Source organism: Atractosteus spatula, chromosome 8 (assembly GCF_055471065.1).
Source record: "Atractosteus spatula isolate fAtrSpa1 chromosome 8, fAtrSpa1.hap1, whole genome shotgun sequence".
NCBI lineage: Eukaryota > Metazoa > Chordata > Actinopteri > Semionotiformes > Lepisosteidae > Atractosteus > Atractosteus spatula.
Window position 1 is genome coordinate 3,007,049 of NC_142713.1, and position 26,055 is coordinate 3,033,103.

The 26,055-nt window shown below is 52.9% G+C and overlaps 2 protein-coding genes across 2 annotated transcripts; both read left to right on the forward strand.

Moving 5' to 3' along the window:
- LOC148829083 (aldo-keto reductase family 1 member B1-like) lies at positions 1–7,675 on the forward strand. The gene is made up of 10 exons (XM_088922735.1): positions 1–66; positions 1,371–1,538; positions 2,310–2,426; positions 2,618–2,695; positions 2,984–3,106; positions 4,022–4,128; positions 5,397–5,478; positions 6,093–6,176; positions 7,062–7,144; positions 7,633–7,675. The coding sequence occupies exons 1-10, from the start codon at positions 1–3 to the stop codon at positions 7,673–7,675; spliced, it is 951 nt and encodes a 316-aa protein (XP_088778861.1).
- A 1,755-nt stretch (positions 7,676–9,430) lies between these two features.
- LOC148829084 (aldo-keto reductase family 1 member B1-like) lies at positions 9,431–23,743 on the forward strand. The gene is made up of 10 exons (XM_088922733.1): positions 9,431–9,682; positions 10,748–10,915; positions 12,034–12,150; positions 13,248–13,325; positions 14,331–14,453; positions 16,207–16,313; positions 17,719–17,800; positions 18,748–18,831; positions 19,866–19,948; positions 22,293–23,743. Exons 1-10 carry the CDS (start codon positions 9,617–9,619, stop codon positions 22,333–22,335), a joined length of 951 nt encoding a protein of 316 aa, XP_088778859.1. The 5' UTR covers positions 9,431–9,616; the 3' UTR covers positions 22,336–23,743.
- Positions 23,744–26,055: the final 2,312 nt, after the last annotated feature.

Genomic DNA, 26,055 nt, shown 5'->3' on the forward strand with positions numbered 1-26,055 from the left:
ATGGCAACGTGTGTGGAGCTCTATACCGGCGCCAAGATGCCCATCCTGGGTCTTGGGACGTGGAAGGTAGGAGAATATGAACTTTGACAACAGTTCGTAAGATCAACACAGCGGGGTGGGTTAAAAAAAACCAAAAAGCGACCGACAACAAAGGTCAGAATTTAAATATATATATATATAATTGCAGCTGTGCAATTGTCAAAATTGCACAGCTATTTTGCAATTTTGACCATTTAGCAATTGTGACGAGTGAGCGCTAGACAATGCCTGTCCCGTTGCTGTATCCCCAGATGGTGTGGCCCGGTTTCACGTTTCTGGGTATATCCCCAAAGAGATCGGACTCGCAGGACAGTGGAGGGCCTGCCGTTTATGGTCGAGTCCAGGGTGTCTTGTCGTGGCTGGACTCGGGCGCCTGCGACCTTTACGAACTGCTGTTCCACGTCAATTACAGTCTTAACGCCGTGGACATCCTGACGACTTGTGGTGTGAGGGGATTTAGACCTGGGCTGCTCTGTGACTTGAATTCAGTCTTGCATATCGGTTAGAAGATGAAATGGGTCTTCATCACTTTCATCTCGTTTACGACTGCTGCAGCTGCTTGCGAGCGATGTACTGTCGCAGCCCGTAATCCGTTAATCGGGTTCTGGGGGTTAAACGTGCTCCTTCTTACTTTTTTTTTTAACGTTTTCGTCCGAGTTGTAGCCACACCCCCCACCGGGCGTCATTTGCTGATCTGCTCGTCTGTCGTGGACGCGCTAGTTCAGCTCATCGATTAGCGCACAACTCATGCTCGGATGTAGGAATCGGACCCCTGAGCTGAGCTGAGCTGCGTGCCCGTCTGTTTAAACTCGTCAATTAAAAACGCATCTCGCAGTGGGTTTTTATGGATTGTTGCATTGAATCAACTGAAGTCTCCGTTCGTTTTTTTGGCCGTTTTCAATGCCCTATTCATCTCCCTTGCTGTTTTTTTTTCCCCTTTGAATTCTCCTTCTCCCTGTTCTAGTTGACCCGTTTTGGAATTATTGGGTAGGTCCTTGATACCCCTCTCCTTGAGATAACGCTCTCCTGTACAAGATGAGCTTCCGGCGGCCAGGAAAGCTGAGGCCTCTTTCAGGCAGCGCTGGTTTCCAGAGGGAGGGTGATGACGTCACCGTGCCCAAACTACAGTAGCTCCGCTACATGTGCGCTAGAAATCGTCCTGCTGAAGTAACAGACTTTAACGGGCTCATGCACTCAAAAGCACAAGATCTGACCTGGCGCTGGCTCGGGCAGACCCGGAGTGGACCGGGCTGCAGTCCAAGGGGATCTGTGTCCCCAGCTGGGACTGCACCATGGGGGTCAGATTTTATGGCACGTTCTCCCGTCGCTAGGCCAATCCGGGCGAGGTGGCCCAGGCGGTGAAGACCGCCATCGACGCCGGGTACCGGCATGTTGACTGCGCCCTGTTCTATGACAACGAGGGCGAGGTGGGAGAGGCCATTCAGCAGAAGATCCAGGAGGGCGTGGTGAAGAGAGAGGACCTCTTCATCGTCAGCAAGGTAGGAGTCAGCCTGGCCCGAGTGCATTTTAGACGGACCCCTGTTGGATGTGAGACTGAGAATACCTGAAAGACGGGGGGTAACCTTGTCAGAAACGGCCGTTGTGTGCGGAAGTATCTTGTGCAGGCCCTGATGCGCACACAACGGTCACTTCTGAACACCCACTCATGGTAGTAACAAGGTGATCTGGGGATGTGGGTGACCAGAGCTACACTTGGACAATAAACCTTGCAGAACTGCTTGGATTCAGAGCACCACAGGGGATGCATTCTGTGTCTCCAGTGTTCTCTGGAAATGGCCTTTTACCATCACAAATTTTAAAACTTGCAAATCTCTTGCATCTCTGCACTATTATGCCATTGAGGCAAAACGGCCCTACTTGATATTAAATTTATTTCTTAAAATTGTATAGCACTTTTCTGGACCCTCCACTCGCAGCTCTTTCCAGGTCAGGGGGAATCCCACTACCACCACCAGTGTGCAGCCCCACCAGCAGCAGCCTCAGCTTTCCCAGGAGTCTCCCCTCCAGGTACTGGCCAGGCTCACACCTGCTGGGCTCCAGTGGGGCTGGCAGCTTTGAAAACCCCCCAGAGAAGTGACCGATTTTGACGTTCTTGCCTCCAACCCCTCCTCCTCCACACGTCCAGCGTGGTCCAGATAGCAGGACCGGTTGGTGCGGTCCTTCCTGTATCGGGCTGATCTCTCCCCGCGTGATCCGACGGGCCAGCTGCCGGCCCCCTCTGACGCCCCCCCCCTGTCTCCTCTTCACAGCTGTGGTGCACCTTCCACGAGAAGCAGCTGGTGAAGGAGGGCTGTCAGAAGACGCTGGCCGACCTGAAGCTCGCCTACCTGGACCTGTACCTGGTTCACTGGCCCATGGGCTTCAAGGTGATCTACAGCCAGGCTGGCTCCACACATGCAGAACCGGTCCCAGTTTGAAAAAGGGTTGTGGCATCAAGTGACAGCCTGAGGAATGTGTGCACTAAAATGTGACCTACTTTGTCATTTCTGCAATTGCTCTGGCTGCTATCGGTTCGGTTTAAGTCTGCTCCGCGACTCCATTTTGCTTTTTGTCGTAGTCTGGTGGTGAGCTGTTACCTCTGGATGAGAACGGATTAGCCCTGCCAGACAACACTGACTTCTTGGACACCTGGGAGGTGAGATTGTGCTCAGAGCAGAAACAGGAGCCAAGCACTGTCTGAAGGAGGGGTGTAGAGTGGAGATGGTACAGTCCGTCAGAGGACTGTGACACTGGGAGGGGTGTAGAGTGGAGATGGTACAGTCCACCAGAGGACTGTGACACTGGGAGGGGTGTAGACTAGACATGGTACCATTTGGCCATAACCAAATGGGACGTACCAAGCTAATGCTAATCGTGGTTTTGGGGTTCAAACTCTGCTCCGACTGTCTGAGGAAGAGCATCACCCTGGAGTCTGTGTCCTCAGGGCATGGAGGAGCTGGTGGACGCTGGCCTGGTGAAGGCCATCGGAGTATCCAACTTCAACCACGATCAGATCGAGAGGTTGCTGAACAAGCCCGGCTTAAAGTATAAACCCGCCAACAACCAGGTAGGAGTCTTGTTCTGGGGTTTGGAGTTCTCCATTCTGGCAGTGTGCAGCGTATTATAACAGACAACAACAGGCAGGGAATAACCAAGCATTATGAAGAGCAGGTTTTGTGAATTTATTCGGTTCAGTTGAGAAGGCAAGCCCTGATCTGTCAAAGACAAACTGACAGTGTGCAACAACTACACTGACGTGCACAGAATGTGTGGGAGCCATAGTATTCTGCCCTTGGAATAGAGAAGTGCTTTTAATAGAAACATAAAGGATCATTCTGTGCTGAAAATATGAGGTGAAACGTTTCCTTATTTTCAGTGTGGGATGGACCTTGAGCTGTTCCTTCACATTCTTGTGCAGTGCTCTACTCAAGCTCAATAAAACTGTAGTTCTGTGTGCCATCTCCCTCCCTAAACACGGATTGGGGTATCCCACCAGTGAATGGGGACCGGTGCACGTTCAGAATCGAGAAATTGGTGACGGGAGTACGTGTTTAGCCCGAGGATTCGGCGCTCTCGTGTTTTGCTGAATCACAAGCTGCGAAGATAAGATCACTATAAAATCACTTTATTGGCCAGATAGTTTCTTGCATGAGGAATGTGTCTTCTCGCAGACCCCAGCTTGCTCTCCATGAGACACACAGACAGGGAGAGAAGCTGGGGGTCAGAGCGCAGGGTCGGCCATCTATACGGCGCCCCTGGAGCAGCTGGGGTGAAGGGCCTCGCTCAGGGGCCCCACGGAGTAGGATTCCACTGCCGGCCGCGGGATTCGAACCAGCAACCTCCCAGCCACAGGCGCAGATCCTGAGCCACAGAGCCACTACACCGCCTAGGAGACTGAAGCAGCTGGAAACCATCTATTTACACAAGCGTTTCCCCCCCCCCAACACAGTATCTAACAGATCACATGTTTCCTGTTCTGCAGATCGAGTCCCACCCCTACCTGACCCAGGAAAAGCTGATTGGCTACTGCCACTCCAAAGGCATCACTGTGACCGCGTACAGCCCCCTGGGCTCGCCTGCTAGACCATGGTGAGCTCCTCCGCTGCGATTTTGCCAGTGATCCCGAATATCCCTGGTAAAGCGGATTTTAACCAGATTTCCCATGAGGCTCACAGTAGACTTAGGGGCCTACAAAATTCTTAAAGGCCCACGCAGGAGGGAAACACGAGCGACTGATGAGAAACGAGCTGGAACAACAGGCTTGCGGTGGACTCCAGGTGCTCCAGACCAGTGATCGGACGCGGTCCAGCGGCTGTCCTAGAGACTGGAAGTGTCGAAGTGACGGGCGCTCGACTCGCTCCGTCAGTCGCGCGGTTTGGCACGAGAACAGTTCGAAGTGCGTCACGTCCGTCGACGCCGTTCAACTGGCGTTTCCCCCCTCTCTCTGCGCATGGCGGAGTGGAAGTGCCCGGGGGGCCTACGGACACCACAATCCGGCCCTGGTCATCATCGGTGCCTTCTTACGCTGGGCACATGCAGGCCGATCTCGAACGGGGGTGCCGGGTGTATTTCGTTGTTGGGGATACTCTAACCCTCCCATGCCTGCTGTGCTAGGCCATATCGATTCTTTTAAATGGGGGGGGGGGGATGTAGACTGGAAACCAGTAAGCCTTTTTCTAGTGTACAATACCTCCATCACAGAAATGTACACCCAATTACTTCATGTATAACCCTTGACTCCTTTATGCAGTTTTGAATGTGGGAGCGCCTGCTCTTCAGTTAAAACGAGTTGCCTTGCTGCGCTTCTCAGAGTGCGCTCTGGCGTTTTATTCTATCCAGACCGCGGGGTATCTAGATAATCCTCACGTACACCCGTTGGCTCTCAAATTCATCCTAGAACAGTTTGCACGTGTGGTTTCACGGGGAACCATTTTGGAAATAATGGTATTCATTGTTCGGAGCAGAACATGAGCCTTCAGTGCCTGTCGATTCTGCTCCTGTGGTCTTTGTGTAATTACATTCCATCCAGGGTGATGGCTTTTGTGTACTGTGCCGTAGGGCTTGGATGAAATCCTTTAACCTTGTTTACCAATTGCTAATGAGAAAGCTAATACAATTGCATTGTCTGACTGTGGTTTCTTGCTTCTATCCAGGGCAAAACCCAATATCTTGGTAATCTGCCACTGAGATTTCTAGAGTTTTTCATTACGGTCACTTGAGTTTTGTTCCACGTTTGGTGCGTGATGTCCAGTGCACTGAAAGAAAGGAGTTGAATCGCTTTTTTTTTAAAAATGTAAATACCGAGGCTTCGTGAAGCCCTGCGTGTCGACCGTGATCTGCGTTTGGGGTTCCCCCAGGGCGAAGCCAGATGACCCCTCTCTGCTGCAGGATCCAAAGCTACAGGTCATCGCGGAGAAGCACAAGAAGTCTACCGCTCAGGTGAAGGCAAACGTTTCCCCGAGCGTTGACGGAAATTGGACTATTGGGAGTTCAGGGGTCGGTGGGGAGAAGCAGGGAGAACACGTCTGGAAGCTGCGATGCCTTTGTGCGGCTCGGGGCACGTCTGGTGACTGATCCAGCGTCGCTGGTGTCAAGAGCTGTGGGCTACGTCCACCTTAGGACTGTGTCTTACTATAGGACTGGACTGATTCGTCAGTCACTATGGAGGAAATCGCAAGGAAATCTGTGGTCATCAAAAATCCCAGGGTGTCTCTCGACAAGAGTCGGGGTGTCACCCCGGTGTCCTGACCAAATTTCCCCCCTGGCCTTTACCCCTCATGGCCTCCTAATAACCCCCCTCTCTGAACTGGCTCCATCCCTCTGCTCTCCTCCCCACTGAGAGCTGGTGTGTGTGAGAGGACTGGAGCATCATCCAGGTGGGGCTGCACACTGGTGGGGGTAGTGGGATTCCCCCTGACCTGGGAAGAGCTCGGAGTGGAGGGTCCAGACAGGCGCTGTAGAAGTGTAGGGAATTATTATTATTAATGTTGGTGGGGGAGCATAACAGTTGCTTGAGAAGGAGTCCCAGATCGTTTCCGTTTTTGTCTCCTCAGGTGCTGATCCGCTTCCACATCCAGAGGAACGTCGCCCTTATTCCCAAGTCCAGCAACACGGAGCGCATCCGGCAGAATTTCCAGGTAACGATGCTGATAAGGCTGCGAGGATGAGAAAGCGAGGTGAAAAAGCCGAGTCTTAAGATGCTGTGGGGCAGGAATATCGGGGCTATTTTTCTTCCATCTTGTTCCGACCCAGTTGGGGGTTGCTCCTGGTTAACTGGACTCGCCACCCCACCTCTCGTGGGTGGAGGGGAAGAGGGGCCCGTGCTGTCACTCCTGTGATCTGCTGAGTGGCTGTTTTGACACCCTGGCAGTACTATAGAGCCTTACTGGGTTTTCTTTCTCATGAGGCTCAAACAGCGGTTGGGGCTCCTCTGGAGTTTGGGGGGGGCCAGGAGCTGGGATCCCTGATTGGACCAGAACCAGCAAATCTGGTGCAATACACCAACCCCACTCCTGACTACTGGGGAAAAAGAGGTCTCCCACATCCCGTATTTAGTGGGGCATCAGGTCAGGGTATCTGTGCCCAGCTGTAACCTCCACCCACCCACAGTGTTCAGCCACCTGCGTGGGAATCCTAGGCACAGACAGCTATGGATTAAAGCAGGAAACGGCTCCTCCTTTCCTCTGAACAAGAGGGGCTGTTGGGTGGAAGAGCAAGCGATCGGAAGTATTGAATTATCCTAGAGGTAGTCGGAGCATTATTCAGTGAAAGCAGAAAATTCTTGTTAGATTTTATTTTCGTTATGCCACTGACAAGGAAAAAAGAAATTCACTAAGCTTTTTGCGGTGGACTTGAACGGCCCATAACGTCACACCGGTGTACATCAAGCCTTATCCGTCCGCCAGACGAGCGCAGTCCTATAACCAGCAGACATTTGCATCACGGCATGCTCCCAAGTCCCACATGCTGCTGTGGGACCTGTCCCGCAGGGGCGCGGCTGAATTCTTCCTCTGGCGCGGCAGGTCTTTGATTTCGAGCTCGACGCGGAGGACATGAAGACCATCCTGAGCTTCGACAGAAACTGGAGGGCCTGTCCGTTGCACTGGTATGTGGAAAAGGGGGGTTTAGCGTCCCAGATCTTCAGGTTTATGGACTCCTACCACAGCCAGAGATTAGCTACTGCTGGTATAAAAGGCTTCCCCCCCCCCCGCCACACTCTAACGGGGTTGGTTATTTTGTTTGTGATAAACCCATTTGGCAGCTTAGAGCTGTTAAACTAGGGGATCAGTCTGATCTTAATGTTGGATCTTAAAGGTTTTAGTGACTTATTTATGGGGATGGTGGTTCTGTGTTGAACTGCAGTAGGCATTCAGGGTTTCTAGGGGATGAACTATCCCAGCTACCAGATGCTGGAAGAAATGGGTGGCCAAGCAGTTCATACGAGATGGGCAAGAAGATTTATTCCTTCTGTCCCGTTTTCAGGATCGCCCCATGCCCTGTTCCACCCACAATTCATGTGACATTTTGCTCACAGCTGAAACCTCTCTAGGATCCGCCCTGCGCCGGCCTCATCCTGCTTTGTTTTGTTTCCAGGGGTGTGAATCACAAGGACTATCCGTTCAACACGGAGTACTGAGCTGTGACAGTGCAGGATCTCTTCTCCCTGGGCCTTGGAGACCGATTCCTTTTCCTGCAGGCATAATGCTCAGGCTGTATTTCACGGTGTTGCAGGAGACCGCAGTATTGCGCGTTTCACTTCAGTAGTTTAGTTGAGGGTTGCACGCAGAAGATCCCAACTCGGACGTACTCTTGAACAAAGAATGGCCCCACTGGTTTTTTTTTTTCCTTCCTAATTCAAGGGTGGCTTTTAATTTAACTGAATCCAGCAGGGGGGGGAAATCTACACTGGGGGGTGTGGGCTGTGTCCTGGTTGCGAGGAAAGCTCATTTCATGCTGCTTTTGACCCCTGACTAGCGAGTCATGTGAGGAGGCTGTGATGTAGAATTGCACAAGGGGAGAGGAATTTCAGCAGCACCTCATTTAAAGTAGCACTTGTTTACAGCTCCCTACAGAGCATGGATCGGCACAGAAACCGTCCTGTGTGAAAAGCACTGTTGTGGAAATGTTTCTGTGCTCATTGAAATAAAAGCTGGGTTTCAAGCAGCCCTCTTGTGTGCTGTACCCCGTGTCCTGGAGTTTAGGGTGTGGTGAAGCTTTCCCATCCCTGACCTTCTGTTATAGGAGTTAGGCCCTGGATCTGAAGATCTCATCCAGCCATCTCTGGAAACGGATACGCTGGCTTCTTTCGAGCACCTGGCTGGGCGGCTTGTTCCATGCTCCCCCCCACCCTTTGCGTAAAGAATGTTGCGCAGGGGTAGCGTGGGCTCCCTTTGCGGTCTTCTCCATCCAGATGGGAAAATGGTTCAGCTCCTTCAGCTGCTCATGCGTGCTTCGAATGGTCTTGAAGACGCTACAACCCGCCGATCTGGGGAAAGCTGGTGTTCTGCTCAAATTAATCCTGTGAGGAGCTGTCAGGGTTAAATACCCATCTGGCCCAAAAACCACCCGATCTAAAATTTGGGGGGCTGGGGATCCTATGTTCCCCCCCCATTGCCATTACTGACACCCTTACACGCCTGGCCTACAACCCCAGCCTGGACCCCCAAGAACTCTACAAATGGGGAAATAAATTCCCCAGGACAGGTTCCTACAGGAGCCAGCTTTGTAACGAAGCCCCCTGATCTGTTTTCCACATGACCGCCACCCCTGATCTTCAGCCAGTCTGTTTTATTAATCGATACAGTTGGGGGGGGGGTCACGCACCCCTCAATTTAAAACCAACTAGGTGAACAGGAAGTAAGAGGGGTGACAGTTTCACCTCCTGCCTGATTCTTGACAATGGCATGTAAGAATACAAGGGGTGGGGGTAAGCTTTATCAGTCAAATTAGGAGCAAATAAGTTCACGTGTTTTTTTTTTGGAATATGCAGATCCATTGCTCAAGTGTGTAGTTTTTTTTTTCTCTTAGAGATTTGAGTAATGCGGTTTAGAAAGTTCAAACTGATTATTTTTTTTTTGTTCGAAAAAGTAATAAAGATCTCCCTCCCCCCCCACCGTCCTCTTTTTTTGAAAACCAAACTATGGTCACCCTACTTGATCAATTTGTGCGAAAGGGGTCATCTTCCGGTCTGCGTTTTGTTTTGTTTTTTAGCTTGGACCGCTGTTTCTGCTCAGTACTGTTGTGTATCGTCTTCTGTTTGTTTGTTTTTTAAATTTATTTCTGGGGGTGGGGGAAAAAAACACAACTTCATCTCTCATTGAGGTCGGGAGGGGCGGGGGGCGGCGGCGACCACCTTCGCCGTTTTCCACGCGTGGTTTGGCCCTGAGGGGCCACCGTCATACGAGTACCAATCCGCCCCGCCTGTCCTCATAAAAGCTCATCGGACTGGGTCCACTTTGGCACAGGGTGCAGAGATCGTCGGCAGTTCCCCTGGGTAGCCTCGCCATCTGTGGTGGGAAAAACCGGCGCAAAGCTGCTCGCCGGCAAATCTAAGCTTTAAAACTCGCTGCCTGAAACGATGGCGACCTGCGTGGAGCTGAACACGGGTGCGAAGATGCCCGTCCTGGGGCTGGGGACTTGGAAGGTACAGTAGGAGGGTGTTCGATCCGAAAACTTCGATTTTGGTTGCGTACGCAAGCAAGCATGCATGTGCGTTGACCTTAAAAAAAAATAATAAAAATAAAATCGCATCTGCTCCTGCGTGTATTTGGGTCATTCGAGTTCCGCTTGTGTCAGATGATCTTCGGTCTGACGTGTGCGGTTTTTTTTTTTTTCCGACTGCTGTTAAGACACTCGTGCATTGAGTTTCTTGACAGGCGGGTGATTGGGGAGGGGGGGGTGGGGTGTCATAGCTGTATGGTACTGGGGAGGGTTTCTGGTAACGTTCCCAAAACGTCCGAGCAGCTGCAGAAGGATCTGTACCGTTTCGAGTTCGGGGCGCGTCAGGGGAGGCAGATGTATGGGGGCTGCAAGTCGCTGTCGACGTGAACAGCGCTCCGGGGCTCGGACCCACACGAATGTTTTCTTTCTCTCTGGGGTGGGAAACCCCCCCCCCCAAGAAACACACACTATTCGGCACTAACACAGTAGACAATTTAGGGCCGGTACGACAATGTGTTGTGGTCTGAACGCCGTCTCGTCGGTGGATCTCTTAATCCCACGAACTGCTGAGATCATAAAATCAAACACCCAGCTCGGTCGAGCCAATATTTTGGGCTGGGTGCCACGGTCGCACGTGACCGTTGCCTCAAAAGCTCATTGGGGTGGGGGGGGTGTCTGGCTTCGAAGGGGGATCCTTCTGTGTGGAGCGCGCACGTTCTCCCAGTGTTAACCTGGGATCTTTTCCGGTTGCTCCCGGTTTTCTTCTTCCCACCTTTTTGAAGACATCCTCCCTGTGTGCCTTGTGAGTGGGTGCCGCCCCGTACAGGGTCTAAGCGCAGCCTGGAGGTATAGGCTCTGGGGCGCTGGGTTATGAAATTAGTCGGGACGGGCTCAGGCATGTTCTGAGAAGCGCAAGATCCAACCTGGCGCTGGCTCGGACAGCAGGTCAGACCCGGAGTGGACCGGGCTGCTGTCCAAGGGGATCCGTGTCCCCAGCTGGGACTGCACCACGGGGGTCAGATTTTACGGCACGTTCTCCTGTCGCTAGGCCAAGCCGGGCGAGGTGGGCCAGGCGGTGAAGAGCGCCATCGACGCCGGGTACCGGCACATTGACTGCGCCAGGGTGTACGAAAACGAGGGCGAGGTGGGAGAGGCCATTCAGCAGAAGATCCAGGAGGGCGTGGTGAAGAGAGAGGACCTCTTCATCGTCAGCAAGGTAGGAGACCTGGCCCGAGTGCATTTTAGACAGACCCCTGTTGTATGTGAGACTGAGAATACCTGAAAGAGTATCACCTGCGGAACAGGCCCCTCGATCGTGCCGACGAGAGACACGGTGCCTTCTAATAATAATATAATTATCTACTCCGAGCTCTGTCCAGGTCAGGGGGAATCCCACTACCCCCACCAGTGTGCAGCCCCACCTGGATGATGCTCCAGTCCTCTCACACACACCAGCTCTCAGTGGGGAGGAGAGCAGAGGGATGGAGCCAGTTCAGAGAGGGGGGTTATTAGGAGGCCATGAGGGGTAAAGTCCAGGGGGGAATTTGGCCAGGACACTGGGGTAACACCCCTACTCTTGTCGAGAGACACCCCGGGATTGTTAATGACCACAGAGAGTCAGGACCTCGGTTTTACGTCTCATCTGAAGGACGGCGCCTGTTTACAGTCTAGTGTCCCCGTCACTATACTGGGGCATGAGGACCCACACAGACCGCAGGGTGAGCGCCCCCTGCAGGCCCCACTAACACCTCTCCCAGCAGCAGCCTCAGCTTTCCCAGGAGTCTCCCCTCCAGGTACTGGCCAGGCTCACGCCTGCTGGGCTCCAGTGGGGTTTGTCAGTTGCAGGGGGATATACAGTAGCTGCTGGCTTATAACTTCATAGACTTCAAGATCTGGTCCAGTGCCAGTTGGTAAAATACGGCGCGGATCAGACTGCTATACAAGAGGGATCTTTGACACGCACGCACGCGCACAGTGTCTCCCCTGTGCTGCTCTGAACCCAAGCAGTCCTGGAGGAAGCTTGATAGTCTGAGTACAGCTCTGACCAGCCTCTGTTGTCACGGTGAGAGGGTGTTTAGAAGTGACCCATTTAAGCATGGATCAGAACCGTGCACGTTGTTTCAGTTATTTCCGAACTCTCGCGTTACAGCGGGCGTCTGTTATCTAAAAGGCACCCAGGCTGGGGCCGCGGATCGACACGGATCGGATCGGGTGTCGGCCGGCACCGCTGGGGGAGACGGCAGCTGGCTGGGCTCTTCTGCTTCGTCTCCCCGCGTGATCTGACGGGCCAGCCGCCGGCCCCCTCTGACGCCCCCCCCTGTCTCCTCTTCACAGCTGTGGTGCACCTTCCACGAGAAGCAGCTGGTGAAGGAGGGCTGTCAGAAGACGCTGGCCGACCTGAAGCTCGCCTACCTGGACCTGTACCTGGTTCACTGGCCCATGGGCTTCAAGGTGACGGGTCCGCCGCGACCTCTGACCTCGTAGCTGGACCTCGTTCTTCCAGGTCCACACCCCCAGGGGGGAAAAACCGCACCTTTCAAGCAGCGCCGTCCAGTCGAAGGCTAACGGTACCCGCGGCGTGACGGTGCTTGCTTGTTTTTGTAACGAAAGTTCAGGAGGGATGACAGCCGCTAAATTCAGTCGCGCTCAGCTGTCAGTAATCCGCCGTCGTCCTTTCGTCTCCTGAAACACTTATCAATACCGTACGAGATTCCCTTCTCTCCCTCGCACACGTCTCCTCCTCTGCAGCTGCCCCTGGGTCCCTCCTCTGCCCACGGGGGGGGGGGGGTCCCCCCAGCCTGCTTGAGGAGGTCGGCCCTCAGCCAAGAGAGTTCAGCCACACTCTGACTTAAAACGCTCCGTAGTCCCTTCAGTACACGGAGCTCTTGGGTGGTGTTATCCCTAGTGATCTAAAACGTGTGACGAGCTCAAGCCCAGTCGCTCCTGGTTGTCCTGGCTTGCACAGCGCCCTTTTCCCGGGACATGCTGAAAGACCAGGTCCTCTGCCCTGGCAGAGCTGTACACTGTCTAGAATGCGGGGTTGGTGATGATGTCACTCCTGTAACCGGCTCAGCGCGCGCTGAGCCCCGTTCCACGAGCAGATAAATCCATGAGGACGTCTGTCCCCCTGACACAGCCCCGCCGCACTCCCCTATCGGACGGGCCTCATTGCCCAGCGAGCGCGGGAGAGTCGATCACTTCGAGACGCACTTGAAATCCCCCCCTCGCGTTCACAGCGGAGAGCGCTGAGCCTGTGCTCAAGCAGACGGACAGATGGGGAGTCCCAGTGAGGGGAAGGATGCCAGGCTGGTGGAGCACATGTGCTCAGAGACACTTGCTGGACCGCAGATAACTCCTCCGCAGTGACTCAAGACTAGGCAGTTTTGCACAGTCCAGATTGCAGGATGGGATGGCGTTGGTTCTGTAACTGGCTCGGTGCACGAGGCCTCATAAAGATCTCAGAAAATGCCACTTACTTCACAGCTGTCTAACAGACGTTCGCTGGTGCCTGTTCTGTTCCATGACTCCAAGTTATTATGCTTTTGCAGGCCGGTTCAGGGGATTTTCCTATGGACAAGAATGGGCTGACCATTTCGGACAACTCCGACTTCGTGGACACTTGGGAGGTGGGATTCAGAAAGCTTTTTGGCCTGTGTCCCTACTTTGAGCGCGGTCCAAAGGAGGAGTATAAAATAGAGGTGGTACAGTCTGTCAGAGGACTGTGACGCTGGGAGGGGTGTAGAGTGGAGATGGTACAGTCCTTCAGAGGACCGTGATGCTGGCAGGGGTGTCGAGTGGAGATGGTACAGTCCTTCAGAGGGCCTTGATGCTGGCAGGGATGTAGAGAAGAGATGGTACAGTCCTTCAGAGGACTGTGATGCTGGGAGGGGTGTAGAGTAGAGATGATACAGTCTTTCAGAGGACCGTGATGCTGGCAGGGATGTAGAGAAGAGATGGTACAGTCCTTCAGAGGACTGTGACACTGGGAGGGGTGTAGAGTGGAGATGGTAGTCCACCAGAGGACTGTGACACTGGGATGGGTGTAGAGTAGAGATGATACAGTCTTTCAGAGGACCGTGATGCTGGCAGGGATGTAGAGAAGAGATGGTACAGTCCTTCAGAGGACTGTGACACTGGGAGGGGTGTAGAGTGGAGATGGTAGTCCACCAGAGGACTGTGACACTGGGAGGGGTGTAGAGTAGAGATGGTGCAGTCCACCAGAGGACCGTGACACTGGGAGAGGTGTAGAGTAGAGATGGTGCAGTCCACCAGAGGACTGTGATACTGGGAGGGGTGTAGAGTAGAGATGGTGCAGTCCACCAGAGGACTGTGACACTGGGAGGGGTGTAGAGTAGAGATGGTGCAGTCCACCAGAGGACTGTGACACTGGGAGGGGTGTAGAGTAGAGATGGTGCAGTCCACCAGAGGACTGTGACACTGGGAGGGGTGTAGAGTAGAGATGGTGCAGTCCACCAGAGGACTGTGACACTGGGAGGGGTGTAGACTAGACATGGTACCATTCGGCCATAACCAAATGGGACGTACCAAGCTAATGTTAATCATGGTTTTGGGGTTCAAACTCTGCTCCGACTGTCTGAGGAAGAGCATCACCCTGGAGTCTGTGTCCTCAGGGCATGGAGGAGCTGGTGGACGCTGGCCTGGTGAAGGCCATCGGAGTATCCAACTTCAACCACGATCAGATCGAGAGGTTGCTGAGCAAGCCCGGCTTAAAGTATAAACCCGCCAACAACCAGGTAGGAGTCTTGTTCTGGGGTTTGGAGTTCCTCATTCTGGCAGCGTGCAGCGTAAATTATAATAAAACTGAAAATTCAATTCCTGTCGTGTAGTAGAAATATTGCGTCCAGCTGGGGATCATTTAAAATGATTTTTAATCCCTGTGTCAAGAAGAAACGTTGCGGTTGTCGTGCAGCGATCGACTTGCTCTGTACAGAATCACGACACCTCGAACGTAAGATGACACGGGACCTCGCACAAGCACTCTGAGAGCCCTGGGGTGTCCCATTTGTGCAAAGACAGCATGTTTCATACCTGTTTTATTTTAAACGCGATATTAAGTTCAGAACTTCGATGCTTTACCTAAAGATGTCTAAGGAGTAAAAAAAAAAAGTCTTATTGAAAGTCACTGAAAACTAAAGGGGGGGGGGGGGGAATGTAAACGCTTGATTCAGAGCTCGACGTTTTCGTAACCATGGCAGCCGCAGGCCTTTGTTGGTTAAAGTCGCCTTCGGCTCCGCACACGTCTCGCCTAGAGAACACGGCCGCTTCCCGAAAAAAGTGTTTTGAGAGCCCCTCGGAGGCGTGTGTTCCCTGAGGTACCCGTAACTCATTCAGTTTAACGAGCCTTGGTGTCGCAGTCCCACGATGCTCGGCAAACCGCTGTGTCCCTGCCAGTCTGGAGTAATGAGCTAATAATGGCATTGGAACAGACAGCACTGTTTTATTTTCAGACAGGCACCAGGCAGTGCATTCCCCTCCTCCCCTCCCCCCCCCCCCCAACCAGCCACCAACAGTTTTCCGAAAGTAGGAGTATTTATTTCCTCTTGTCTGCTCCCGGCACTGTTAAATTTGACATGCTCGTTCCGGTTGTCTCAGGGGAGCAGTTTGTCATCGGCTCCTCCTGTTCCTTCATTTCTGATGTGTTGCGCTTCCCATGTGCTATACTGCTGTCTTAGCTCCTGGCGCTCGATCCTAATTAATCTGGGGTGGGGACGGCTTCAGAATTGGGGAGCCCTGCAGTTTCCCAGCAGCCTCGTTGCCCGTTTGCACACCTGCTGTCCGGGAGAGCAGTCACACGTTATTTCCCACAGTGCCTAACGAGCAGCGTCTACCGTCTGTGGGCCTAGAAACGTAGTTTTCTCCCCTTTGTAATGGAGAGGACCTGTTTTAATTGAAGTGTGGCGCACAGAATCTCCCTTCCTGAACCCAGATGCCCACCAGTGCGCGCGGGAGCCGGTTCCTTAACCCTCCAATGTGCGTCGCTCGTGCGAAGAGAACGTTTTTAGCCCGTGGGTTCCTCGTGTTTCACCGACTTGCGATTCAGCGGTGCGCTGGCGCTGTGGCTCAGGATCTGCGCCTGTGGCTGGGAGGTTGCCGGTTCGAATCCCGCGGCCGGCAGAGGAATCCTACTCCGTTGGGCCCCTGAGCGAGGCCCTTCACCCCAGCTGCTCCAGGGGTGCTGTATAAATGGCTGACCCTGCGCTCTGACCCCCAGCTTCTCTCCCTGTCTGTGTGTCTCATGGAGAGCGAGCTGGGGTCTGAGAAAAGACACATTCCTCATGCAAGAAACTGTATCTGGCCAATAAAGTGATCTGATCTTATCTTATCTCTCTTATCGGGTAAGAAGCCATCGCACGGCAGCTCTTAAGCCGTTTTTTTCTGCTTTTTCCTCCACAGGCGTGCGTTTTTTTTTGGTTTTGTTTCTGGCGATTTTTTGTTTTTTCCTGCAGCTGCAGTTCCCTGTATTCAAGGACATTCCCTGTGTTGCAGGTCGAGTGCCACCCCTACCTGACCCAGGAAAAGCTGATCGGCTACTGCCACTCCAAAGGCATCACTGTGACCGCGTACAGCCCCCTGGGCTCGCCTGACAGATCCTGGTGAGGACAGTGCCCCTGCGTGCCCTTGGGACGTGTGTTTGTTGTTGCTCCTGTTCTTCAAACCGCAGCAGTGCAATCCCAGCTTTATTATCGCCTGGGGGGGGGGGGGGCACTTTATTTCATGACACAGTCTAATCCAACATTGCAACAAGGAAGACAAACATTACCAACAGAGAACAAGTAATAGGTTTATTCCCTGCTGAAAAGAGAAGAAAGAAAACACAACGTTTCGGCCGTGGAGCCTTCTTCAGGTGAGAGAAAGACAGGGCAGTCAGCAGAGGTAATGTAGCGGGAGGACAAAAGCTGCGAGAGAGGAGGAGGAGGAGGAGGAGGAGGAGGTGGGAGCAGGGCTGGCCAATCAGGTAGCGTGAAGTCAGGATAGGTGAAGAGAGGTGTGAAATGAAACCGACAATGAAGAGAGAGAATTTAGAAGAAAAGTAGTCTGTCATTAATAATAATAATAATAATAATAATAATAATAATAATCCCTCACACTTCTACAGCCCCTGTCTGGACCCTCCACTCAGAGCTCTGTCCAGGTCAGGGGGAATCCCACTACCCCCACCAGTGTGCAGCCCCACCTGGATGATGCTCCAGTCCTCTCACACACACCAGCTCTCAGTGGGGAGGAGAGCAGAGGGATGGAGCCAGTTCAGAGAGGGGGGTTATTAGGAGGCCATGAGGGGTAAAGACCAGGGGGAAATTTGGCCAGGGCACTGGGGTAACACCCCTACTCTTGTCGAGAGACACCCTGGGATTTTTAATGACCACAGAGAGTCAGGACCTCGGTTTTACGTCTCATCCGAAGGACGGCGCCTGTTTACGGTAGAGTGTCCCCGTTAAGAGAAGGGGGAAGGTGTGATCCTAGCTGCAGGATCATTTTAGTTTCTGTCGTCTTTCTGATGTATGTACAACAGGGAAGACGGCACAGCAGTGTTACAGGAGAGGAGAGAAGAGAGCTACTTCACTTTTTTTTTGAGAGATCTAGCTGTGGGAAGGCAAGTCTGTTACCTCTACGCAGAAGGGAGGTGTATAGGCGGAAGAAACTCATGGACGGGGAAGTTCTGTTAAGTCTTCGAAGAAAAAAACCCTGTCGGAAGATAACCAAGGGACACAATGGAAATTTTGGAAACGGCACTGTGGTCTTAATGCTTCCTGGCGTTTTTAACCGAGGAGCACACATTTACAGGTTAAAAAAGCAACACGTTTCATTCATTCGCTCGTTAAACTTCTGCTCTTTGTGAGATTCTGAACTACGGGTGGGGAGGTGGGGTCGATTTTGTGTATTACTGTGTTGCTTTTCAACAAAGATATTGCCAGGGTCTTTTACATAGAAGAGATGGAAGGGTGGGCAGTACTGCTTCCATGAGATTACGCGACGGCTTCATGGCGATATTTCCCCCAGGGCCAAGCCAGATGACCCCTCTCTGCTGAAAGATCCGAAAATCCAGGTCATCGCAGAGAAGCACAAGAAGGCCCCTGCTCAGGTAAAAGCACATTTTCCCAAGCGTTGATGGAAATCGGACTAAGTTCAGGTGTCGGTGGGGAAAAGCAGGGAGAGCATGTCATGTAGTCGTCTGGAAGCTGCGATGCCTTTGTGCGGCTCGGGGCACGTCTGGTGACTGATCCAGACTCGCTGGTCTCAAGAGCTGTGGGCTACGTCCACCTTAGGACTGTGTGTTACTATAGGACTGGACAGCACTGGACTGATTGGCCAGTCACTATCATCCCCCTCCCCACCCCACCCCCCCTGCATTTTGCTGAGGATGTGAGTGGACGTGTCAAAAGCCTGGAGACTCTTTAAACTACCACACCCTCCACAGAGTGAGAGACCTGGAGCTCAATCTGCAGCCTGAGACGGCTGGTTCCTGCCCGCCTGCCTGTCTGGCACACGGGCTGGAGCGTGGCAGGGCATCGTCATGGGGGCGGTAGCTGGTACCCCTGTTGCCCCAGTGTCAGGTGCTCATTGCGTGTGAACCTGGAAAACTGTAGTGCTGGAGATGGAGGGCCTCGAGCTCTGAAGGGTGTGGTCAGGATGAACCGGGTTTCTTGGAAAGGTGTCAGAAACGGTCTCTGATGTATAGAGGGGGATCGCAGGCCTACGTCTCAGGGTCCACCAGCTGCACCCAGACCTGTGGCCCTATTGCTGTCATGGCGAGTTACTGTGTCCCGTGGAGAAAAAGTCCTGGGCCACAGAGGCGATTCCAGAGGGAATCGCATGGATAAGGGTCAGGCCAAGTCAGCTGAACACGAGCCTGCGATGATACTTCTGCAGGCTCCCAATTGGCCCGAGTTCTTTAACAAACGGTGTAGCGGTGTGTGTCTTTGGTACCGGTACGTATAGCGGGGTGAGGCCTGATGCCCCTGGACAGGTCAGTGGGGTGGTGTAGCAGTTCCGCGGGAGGGAGCCCCACAGCGTTTCCCGTCTCCTCAGGTGCTGATCCGTTTCCACATCCAGAGGAACGTCATCGTTATTCCCAAGTCCAGCAACCCCGAGCGCATCCGGGCGAATTTCCAGGTAATGGACTTCGTTGGGGGGGGGGGGGGGGTGGCACAGCGGTGCGGCGGTCGGTGGGGCCCCGGGTTCAATTCCAGAGCGGGGAGATGCTGTCTGGGGGGAGTTTGCATGTTCTCCCCTGGTCCATGTGGGTTTCCTCCGGGTGCTCCTAACCAGAAGGTTAACAGACTCGGCGCCAGGGCCAGAATTTTCCCAGAAGCCAGTGTGCCCATGCCCTGCAACAAGCTAGTGTCCTGTCCGGAATGTGTCTCGCACCAAAGACGCACGTAAGCATTATTGAATGGTTCAGTTCAGTTTGTCATCTGCACAAGTGCAATGAAAGGCTTATTTTCCTGTATCGGCTCCAATACAAAGACTTTAAAGGAATCACCAAAAACATCCACACAGGACAGCAGCAGCAACAACAGGTTAAGTAACATCCCATTTAAAACAAAAAAAGTCAGACTAGCAGCGTGAGGGGAAATAAAATCTCAGTGTGAGCCAGTGGTAGCGGTTCAGTAGTCTGACAGCTTGTGGGAATTTCTGAATTGGGAAGTTTGTGCCTTTATGCTCCTATAACGCTTCCCAGAGGGAGAGGGGGAGATAAGTTAATGGCAGAACTGAGTGAAAGTAGAAAAGTATCTTGTTCATCTGGTTAAATATTTTATGCAACTGTGTCGAATTGCTTTTCACCATGTTTCCAAACTTTTACCGGTGTGTTTGAGCTACTCATAACGTCACACCAGTGCACGTCTAGCCTTATCTGTCAGCCAGACTAACACATTTCTGTAACGAGTAGAGATTTACATCAACGGCATGGGAATCCAGTCATTATAGACTAATGCAAACACGCATGAAGCCAGTTACTGCAAGGCAACTGAAACTGGGATCTTAAGATCTGGAGAAGCAGGGCTCTCCCAAGTCTCAGATTCTGCAGCTGGACAGCAAGTCAAGTCACCGGAGCCCAGCTGGGCCCAGTGACTGGTTCTCGTTTCCCAGCGTGAAGCGCCCCTGTCCCGCAGGGGCGCGAGTGAATTCTTCCTCTGGTGCGGCAGGTCTTTGATTTCGAGCTCGACGCGGAGGACATGAAGACCATGCTGAGCCTGAACAGGAACTGGAGGGCCTGTCCGATGCAGTGGTAAGTGGGGAGATGTTCTCCAGGCCAGGGCAGGGTGCTGGATTTGCAGCAGTTTGGGTCTTACCCATGGAGTGAGGAAGGAGCTATTGCTGATCTGTCAAAATGGCGTTTCGGATTCAGGCGGGATAGGTTGCTCTAATGTGGCAGCCCAGAGCTGTGAAACTGGGTGACCAGACTGGACTGAACTGTCCCCTGTTAGATTATCATGCTCCATCAGATCTCTATACCTCTTTTGCAGTCCCATTGCTGACTGATTAAATTAAATGCATCTTAAGGGCTTCTTGGGTGGAGTTCAGCGGTTGTGATGCAGGGATCCATTTTGGGGGTCTTTTCTTCCTGATCTACAGTGCCTGTAGGATCACACACTCTTTCCAAAGTAACAGTCTTGTAGCCTGCCAACCTGAAGGCAAGATGCAGTAGGTCTGGAATTTTTATTTTATTTGTGATAACGTTTGGCACCTCCCACCTTCCAAGTGCAAAAAGAGGTGCTCAGTCATTTTGGAAAGTCATCACAGATGAAAACCTAGAAAAACAGGTTGCATACAGGGTGTATATCCACAGCCCTTAGTGAGTACATTGTGGAAACAACTTTTGCTTGAATTACGTCCATAATTCTGTGTGGATCGGTCTATACAAAGGATAATAATTGCCGACTCTTACATAGCACTCTTCTGGAAACTCCACCTGGATGATGCTCCAGTCCTCTCACACACACCAGCTCTCAGTGGGGAGGAGAGCAGAGGGGTGAAGCCAGTTCAGAGAGGGGGGTTATTAGGAGGCCATGAGGGGTAATGGCCAGGGGGGGAATTTGGCCAGGACACTGGGGTAACACCCCTACTCTTGTCGAGAGACACCCTGGGATTTTTAATGACCACAGGGAGTCAGGACCTCGGTTTTACGTCTCATCTGAAGGACGGCGCCTGTTTACAGTCTAGTGTCCCCCGTCACTATACTGGGGCATGAGGACCCACACAGACCGCAGGGCGAGCGCCCCCTGCTGGCCCCACTCACACCTCTCCCAGCAGCAGCCTCAGCTCTCCCAGGAGTCTCCCCTCCAGGTACTGGCCAGGCTCACACCTGCTGGGCTCCAGTGGGGCTGGGGGCTGGGAGCTGCAGAGGGACACGGCTGCTGACATAACGTCTCACACCTAGATTTGGCAGTGTTCGCTCGATCCTCCTTACTGAACGTTTGGCCTTTCTACAGGCTCTGTGCTGTATATCGGCAGTCTAAATCCTGATAAAGAGCCCTGTTTTCTGTGCACGGCAAAGCTTGCAGCCCAGATTCAGATATGCCAAATCTACACTTTAGCTGGGAGCCCAAGCCTTCTGCTTGCTTTTTTTAATTACACCCCTCTTGTCGTCATGATGACGACGATACACAAGGTTGAATCAGAAAACTTCTACTGGCTCTGGCAGAGCAGACTGCTGCTAGATATGTTTTTATTTGTGAAATAACACACAAAGAATCACACAGCCCTTGCATTTAAGGTTACATCCAGAAACGAGCACAGAATTGTGCAGGACTGCTGACACAGAGTATTTCAAGTTGCAGAAGGCCTTACAGAGCACTGTCTGTGCTGCACCCCCGCTGTCCAGCAAACTGCTACTAATTTCAGCGAAGCGGCTGGTGTGTTTTTATAAAAGTACGGCATTACTCCCCTCTCCGTTTCTTAACGTTTGGTGGCAGGATGTGAAGATAGAGCTCGATTGTGAGGTTCCAGGCTTGCACCTGTGGGCGTGCTGGAAAGCCGGTGATAAGAAGGGGGAGGGGCCATCGGCAACCGTGGCACAGGAAGTGCAGGGTCGAGTCTCTGATGACACTGCCGATCAGTCAGTGCAGCGTGTTAAAAGGAACGTGCGTTCTGCACTCGACGCCTCACCAGCCGAAGAGATCTGGGGGGGGGGGTTTGCGCAGAACCTTGCGTATCGTCGTCATCACGATGACAAGGGGGGGGTGGGAGGCGATTAAAAAAAAAACCAACAAAAGCAAGCAGAAGGCCTGGGCTCCCAGCAGAAAGTGTAGAATTGGCGAACGCACAGAGAACAGGGCTGTGAAAGAACGCGCATCAATTGAAGATCCGATGAAAGAGTTTGATGCGTGCCGACGATGGCTGGCGCTTGGAGCCCGAGATGCTCCGAAGCTTGCGCCTTGGGGTTTGTGGATTTCCTAGAAATCTTCACGGCCAGTTGCCTGGGAGAATGGGAGTCGCATAAACTTGGGGCAACGATGTCGATCCTCTGCGTCCTGTGTATTGTAAAGAGAATCCACTTTTAAGGATCCCACGCGTTTTCCGGTAGAGGTGTTGATGGTGAGCTCTTCTTTTTCCTTTTTGTTTTGTTCCAGGGCTGTGAACCACAAGGACTATCCATTTAACGCCGAGTATTGAGGAGGAGGGAGAGTGGTTTCCCCACAGTCTGCCCCCCGACTCCAGTGTAGAGGGGGATTCTGTTGCCGCCATGATGCTGCCGTATTGCATAAGACAGCCCAGCTCAGTCACTTCGCCGAACCCTTCATTGACCTCATAATAACAGGATTCTTTTGAACTGTTTAACTCATTTCAGCTCTTAAACGCTCACACTTCTATAGCACTTTTCCAGACTCTCCACTCCGAGCTCTTCCCAGGTCAGGGGGAATCCCACTACCGCCACCAGTGTGCAGCCCCACCTGGATGATGCTCCAGTCCTCTCACACACACCAGCTCTCAGTGGGGAGGAGAGCAGAGGGATGGAGCCAGTTCAGAGAGGGGGGGTTATTAGGAGGCCATGAGGGTTAAAGGCCAGGGGGAACGTTCAGTTACCTGCTGAGCTTCAAAATTCCAGAAGTTGATAAATTCCCAAATTTTTTAGTAGAAATAAGTCTTTCAGTCATGCAGTTTGTTTGCTCAATTAAGGCTTTGCTTAGGTAATTATGAGCACCTGGAATGCAGTCTGAAGAGGATTAGGAACCCCTGTCATGAGGCACTTTGGGAGTGAGTTCAAAGTTTATTTTAATTTTTTTTATAGCCATCCACTTAACCAGAGCAAGTTCAGCATTCCAGTGTAGAAGGCGTTTCAAGCCACACTCCATGTTGACATTTAGAAAAAATGCGGCGACTGTATTTTTTTCCCCCGAGGTAGTTTGCTGTTGGCGTTTAGGAAACTGCAGTTCGCTAGGGCTCAAGCAGAATTCGATTCAGTTTGTTTTTATATAGCGCCTTTCACAACAAAGTGGCCCCAAGACGCTTAACAAAGCAAGTGACCCTACCTGCTGTGAATACAGGACAGAAGAGCTGAGCTGGTAGCAGATCGCTTGTGCGTGCCTCTACCACTTCCCAGTTTCTGGCCTTTGCTAGATATGTTTTTATTTGTGAAATAACCCACAAGGACTTCATTACAGAGCACGATCTGTACCGCACCCCTGCTGTCCAGCAAACTGCTACTAATTTCAACGAAGCGGCTGGTGTGTTTTTATGAAAGTACTGCATTACTCCCCTCTCCGTTTCTTAACCTGTGGCGGCAGGCTGTGCAACTCAGAGTAGAACTTCTGCTCGGAGTAAATTCAGTAGCCAAACTGCAGTTTGAGTAAAACGCGATTGTGAGGTCCAGGCTTGCACCTGTCGACATGTTGGAAACTCTCTGGTGTTTTTTTTTTTAATTTGGGGCTTAAAACCCATTAATCTGCATTTTACTGAGATGGCAAAAAGCACTTCCGATTTCCTTCAGCGTGATAAGCTCCTACCTGTCCCAACACTCCTGCGTGAAAGTACTGAGACAAACATGTCTACATTTTGTCTAAATAAAACTGGGCTTAAAGCACTTGTTTTGCGTCGTCTCTGTGTTTTAGAGTGTAGGGTCTGGTGAATAACTGGAGTCTCCGATCCCTGCTTTTGTTGGTTTTAGTTAGTAGCTAATTGATTCAAGGCTTTCACCCACTGGCTGGGCAGCTTGTTCCACACCCCCGCCACCCTTTGTGTAAAGACGTACCTGCTGTCCTGACTGGCAGATCTCACTCAGCTGCGTCTTAAAGGCAGGATACACCCTGGGTGGGATGTCAGTCCATTGCAGGGCAAACGCGCGCGCACGCACGCACGCACGCACACACACACACACACACCAAGGCCAGTTAGCCCACCAGCATAAATCCAGCCTGCGGGAGAAAAACGGAGCATCCGGAGGAACGTGCAAACTCCACACAGACAGCATCCCGGGGCCCCAGCACTGTGAGGCGGCAATGCCGTTCTTCCCGATAGTCGTCCTGTGTCTGGCGCTCCTCCCCCCCCAAAAACAACTTAACAATTACACGCATTTCCTACAGCTACAGGGTATCGATCGGAGCAATTCAGGTGAGGCGCCTCGCCCGGGATTCGAACCCGCGACCTTCCAGGTTCGAACGAGCCCGCAAACCGGCCCGCCCCTCTCCTCTCTGTCCGCGGCGCAGAAATACGGCGTTCAATGTTATTCTCAGCTGGGGGCCGTGCCTCCCCCCCTTCCCTGTCCTCACGTAATAAAACAGGTCACACAGCGTCCCTTTGAACAGGTGTTTTAATACAGATTTAAAACAAAACAAAACCAAAAAAAAAACCCACCAGGAACAGAATCAAGGGGAAAAAAATGCGCGATTCTGTGAGCCGAGAAATGTCAGAAGCCACCTTGTGGGGGGGGGGAGGGGAGGGCTCAGCCTACCCGCACAACGCCTGGCACCCCCTCACCCGTCTCTCACACACACACACTCGCTGTGGCTACGCTTGTACGGGCGCGTACTGCTGCCAGGAAGGAGAAAAACCACCACCAACAACAACAACAAAAAAATGCGTCACCTCGTATAATAATACTCAAGTACGACTTGGCACATCGTGGCGCGCTCTCCACGGGACCAGCCCGCGATGGCACCCCCTGTCGCACCGGGCGATTCCTACAGGGGTCACTCGTTGACTTGCAGTTGGGGTTTTTTCCCCCCCCCCAGCGGTGGGTGGAATCGCACGGAGCGCGACTAAACCGTGATTAAACCCGCGGAGGGAGAGCCGGACAGTCGCGCACAGCCCCGGCTGGGCTCCCGGGAGCTCGGTGCGTCATGGTTAATTCACACCCCCACCCCAATGGACCATTGCATCTCTTATAATTACTTGCCCCGACCCGCGCTTTTAGTTGATGCTGGCTGGCTGGCAGCAGTGCGCTTCCCTGTGACAAGTGGAGGACGATATTGTCCTTTTTTTTGTCCCCCGTGACCCGGAGGCGCTAAACTCGCCCCCTCCCCTCCCTCCCTCTCTCTGTCTCTCTCCCTCCCTCTCTCTCTCTGTCTGTCTCCCTCCCTCCCTCTCTCCCCCCTCTCTCTCTGTCTCCCTCCCTCCCTCTCTCTCTCTCTCCCTCCCTCCCTCTCTCTCTCCCTCTCTCTCTCTGTCTATCTCCCTCTCTCTCTCTGTCTGTCTCCCTCCCTCCCTCTCTCTCTCTCTGTCTCCCTCCCTCCCTCTCTCTCTCCCCTCTCTCTCTCCGTCTGTCTCCCTCCCTCCCTCTCTCTCTCTCTCCCTCCCTCCCTCTCTCTCTCCCTCTCTCTCTCTGTCTATCTCCCTCTCTCTCTCTGTCTGTCTCCCTCCCTCTCTCTCTCCCCTCTCTCTCTCTGTCTGTCTCCCTCTCCCTCTCCTCACCTCTCTCTCTCTCTCTCTGTCTCCCTCTCCCCCCCCCCCCTCTCTCTCTGTCTCCCTCCCTCCATCTCTCTCTCCCTCTCTGTCTCTGTCTCCCTCTCCCCCCTCTACCCCGTCTCCGTCTCTGTCTCTGTCTCTGTCTCCGTCTCCGGGACCCGGCGTGCGAGTGCAACACGGCGGGACAGGAACCACACCGCTTCTCCGGCCGCCCGGACGCCGGCGCAGAACCTCCCCGGCGTGCGAGTCCCACCGGGGACCCGATACTCCTCGACCCCGTTACTCGGGTTTGCAGACGGGAGACCGACACCGGCTCAGCGCCTCGGCTCAAAATAAGACCCATCCCGGCCGGACTCGTTTGTCCTTGAAGCGCAAGCGACTAAGGCGCCGATTTCCATTCCAATCAAACCCCCTACGTCGATTTTTTTTTTAAAAAGAATTACGTTTCCAGGGAGTTGTCGGCGGATGCGGGTCCGGAAAAACTCCTCTCGC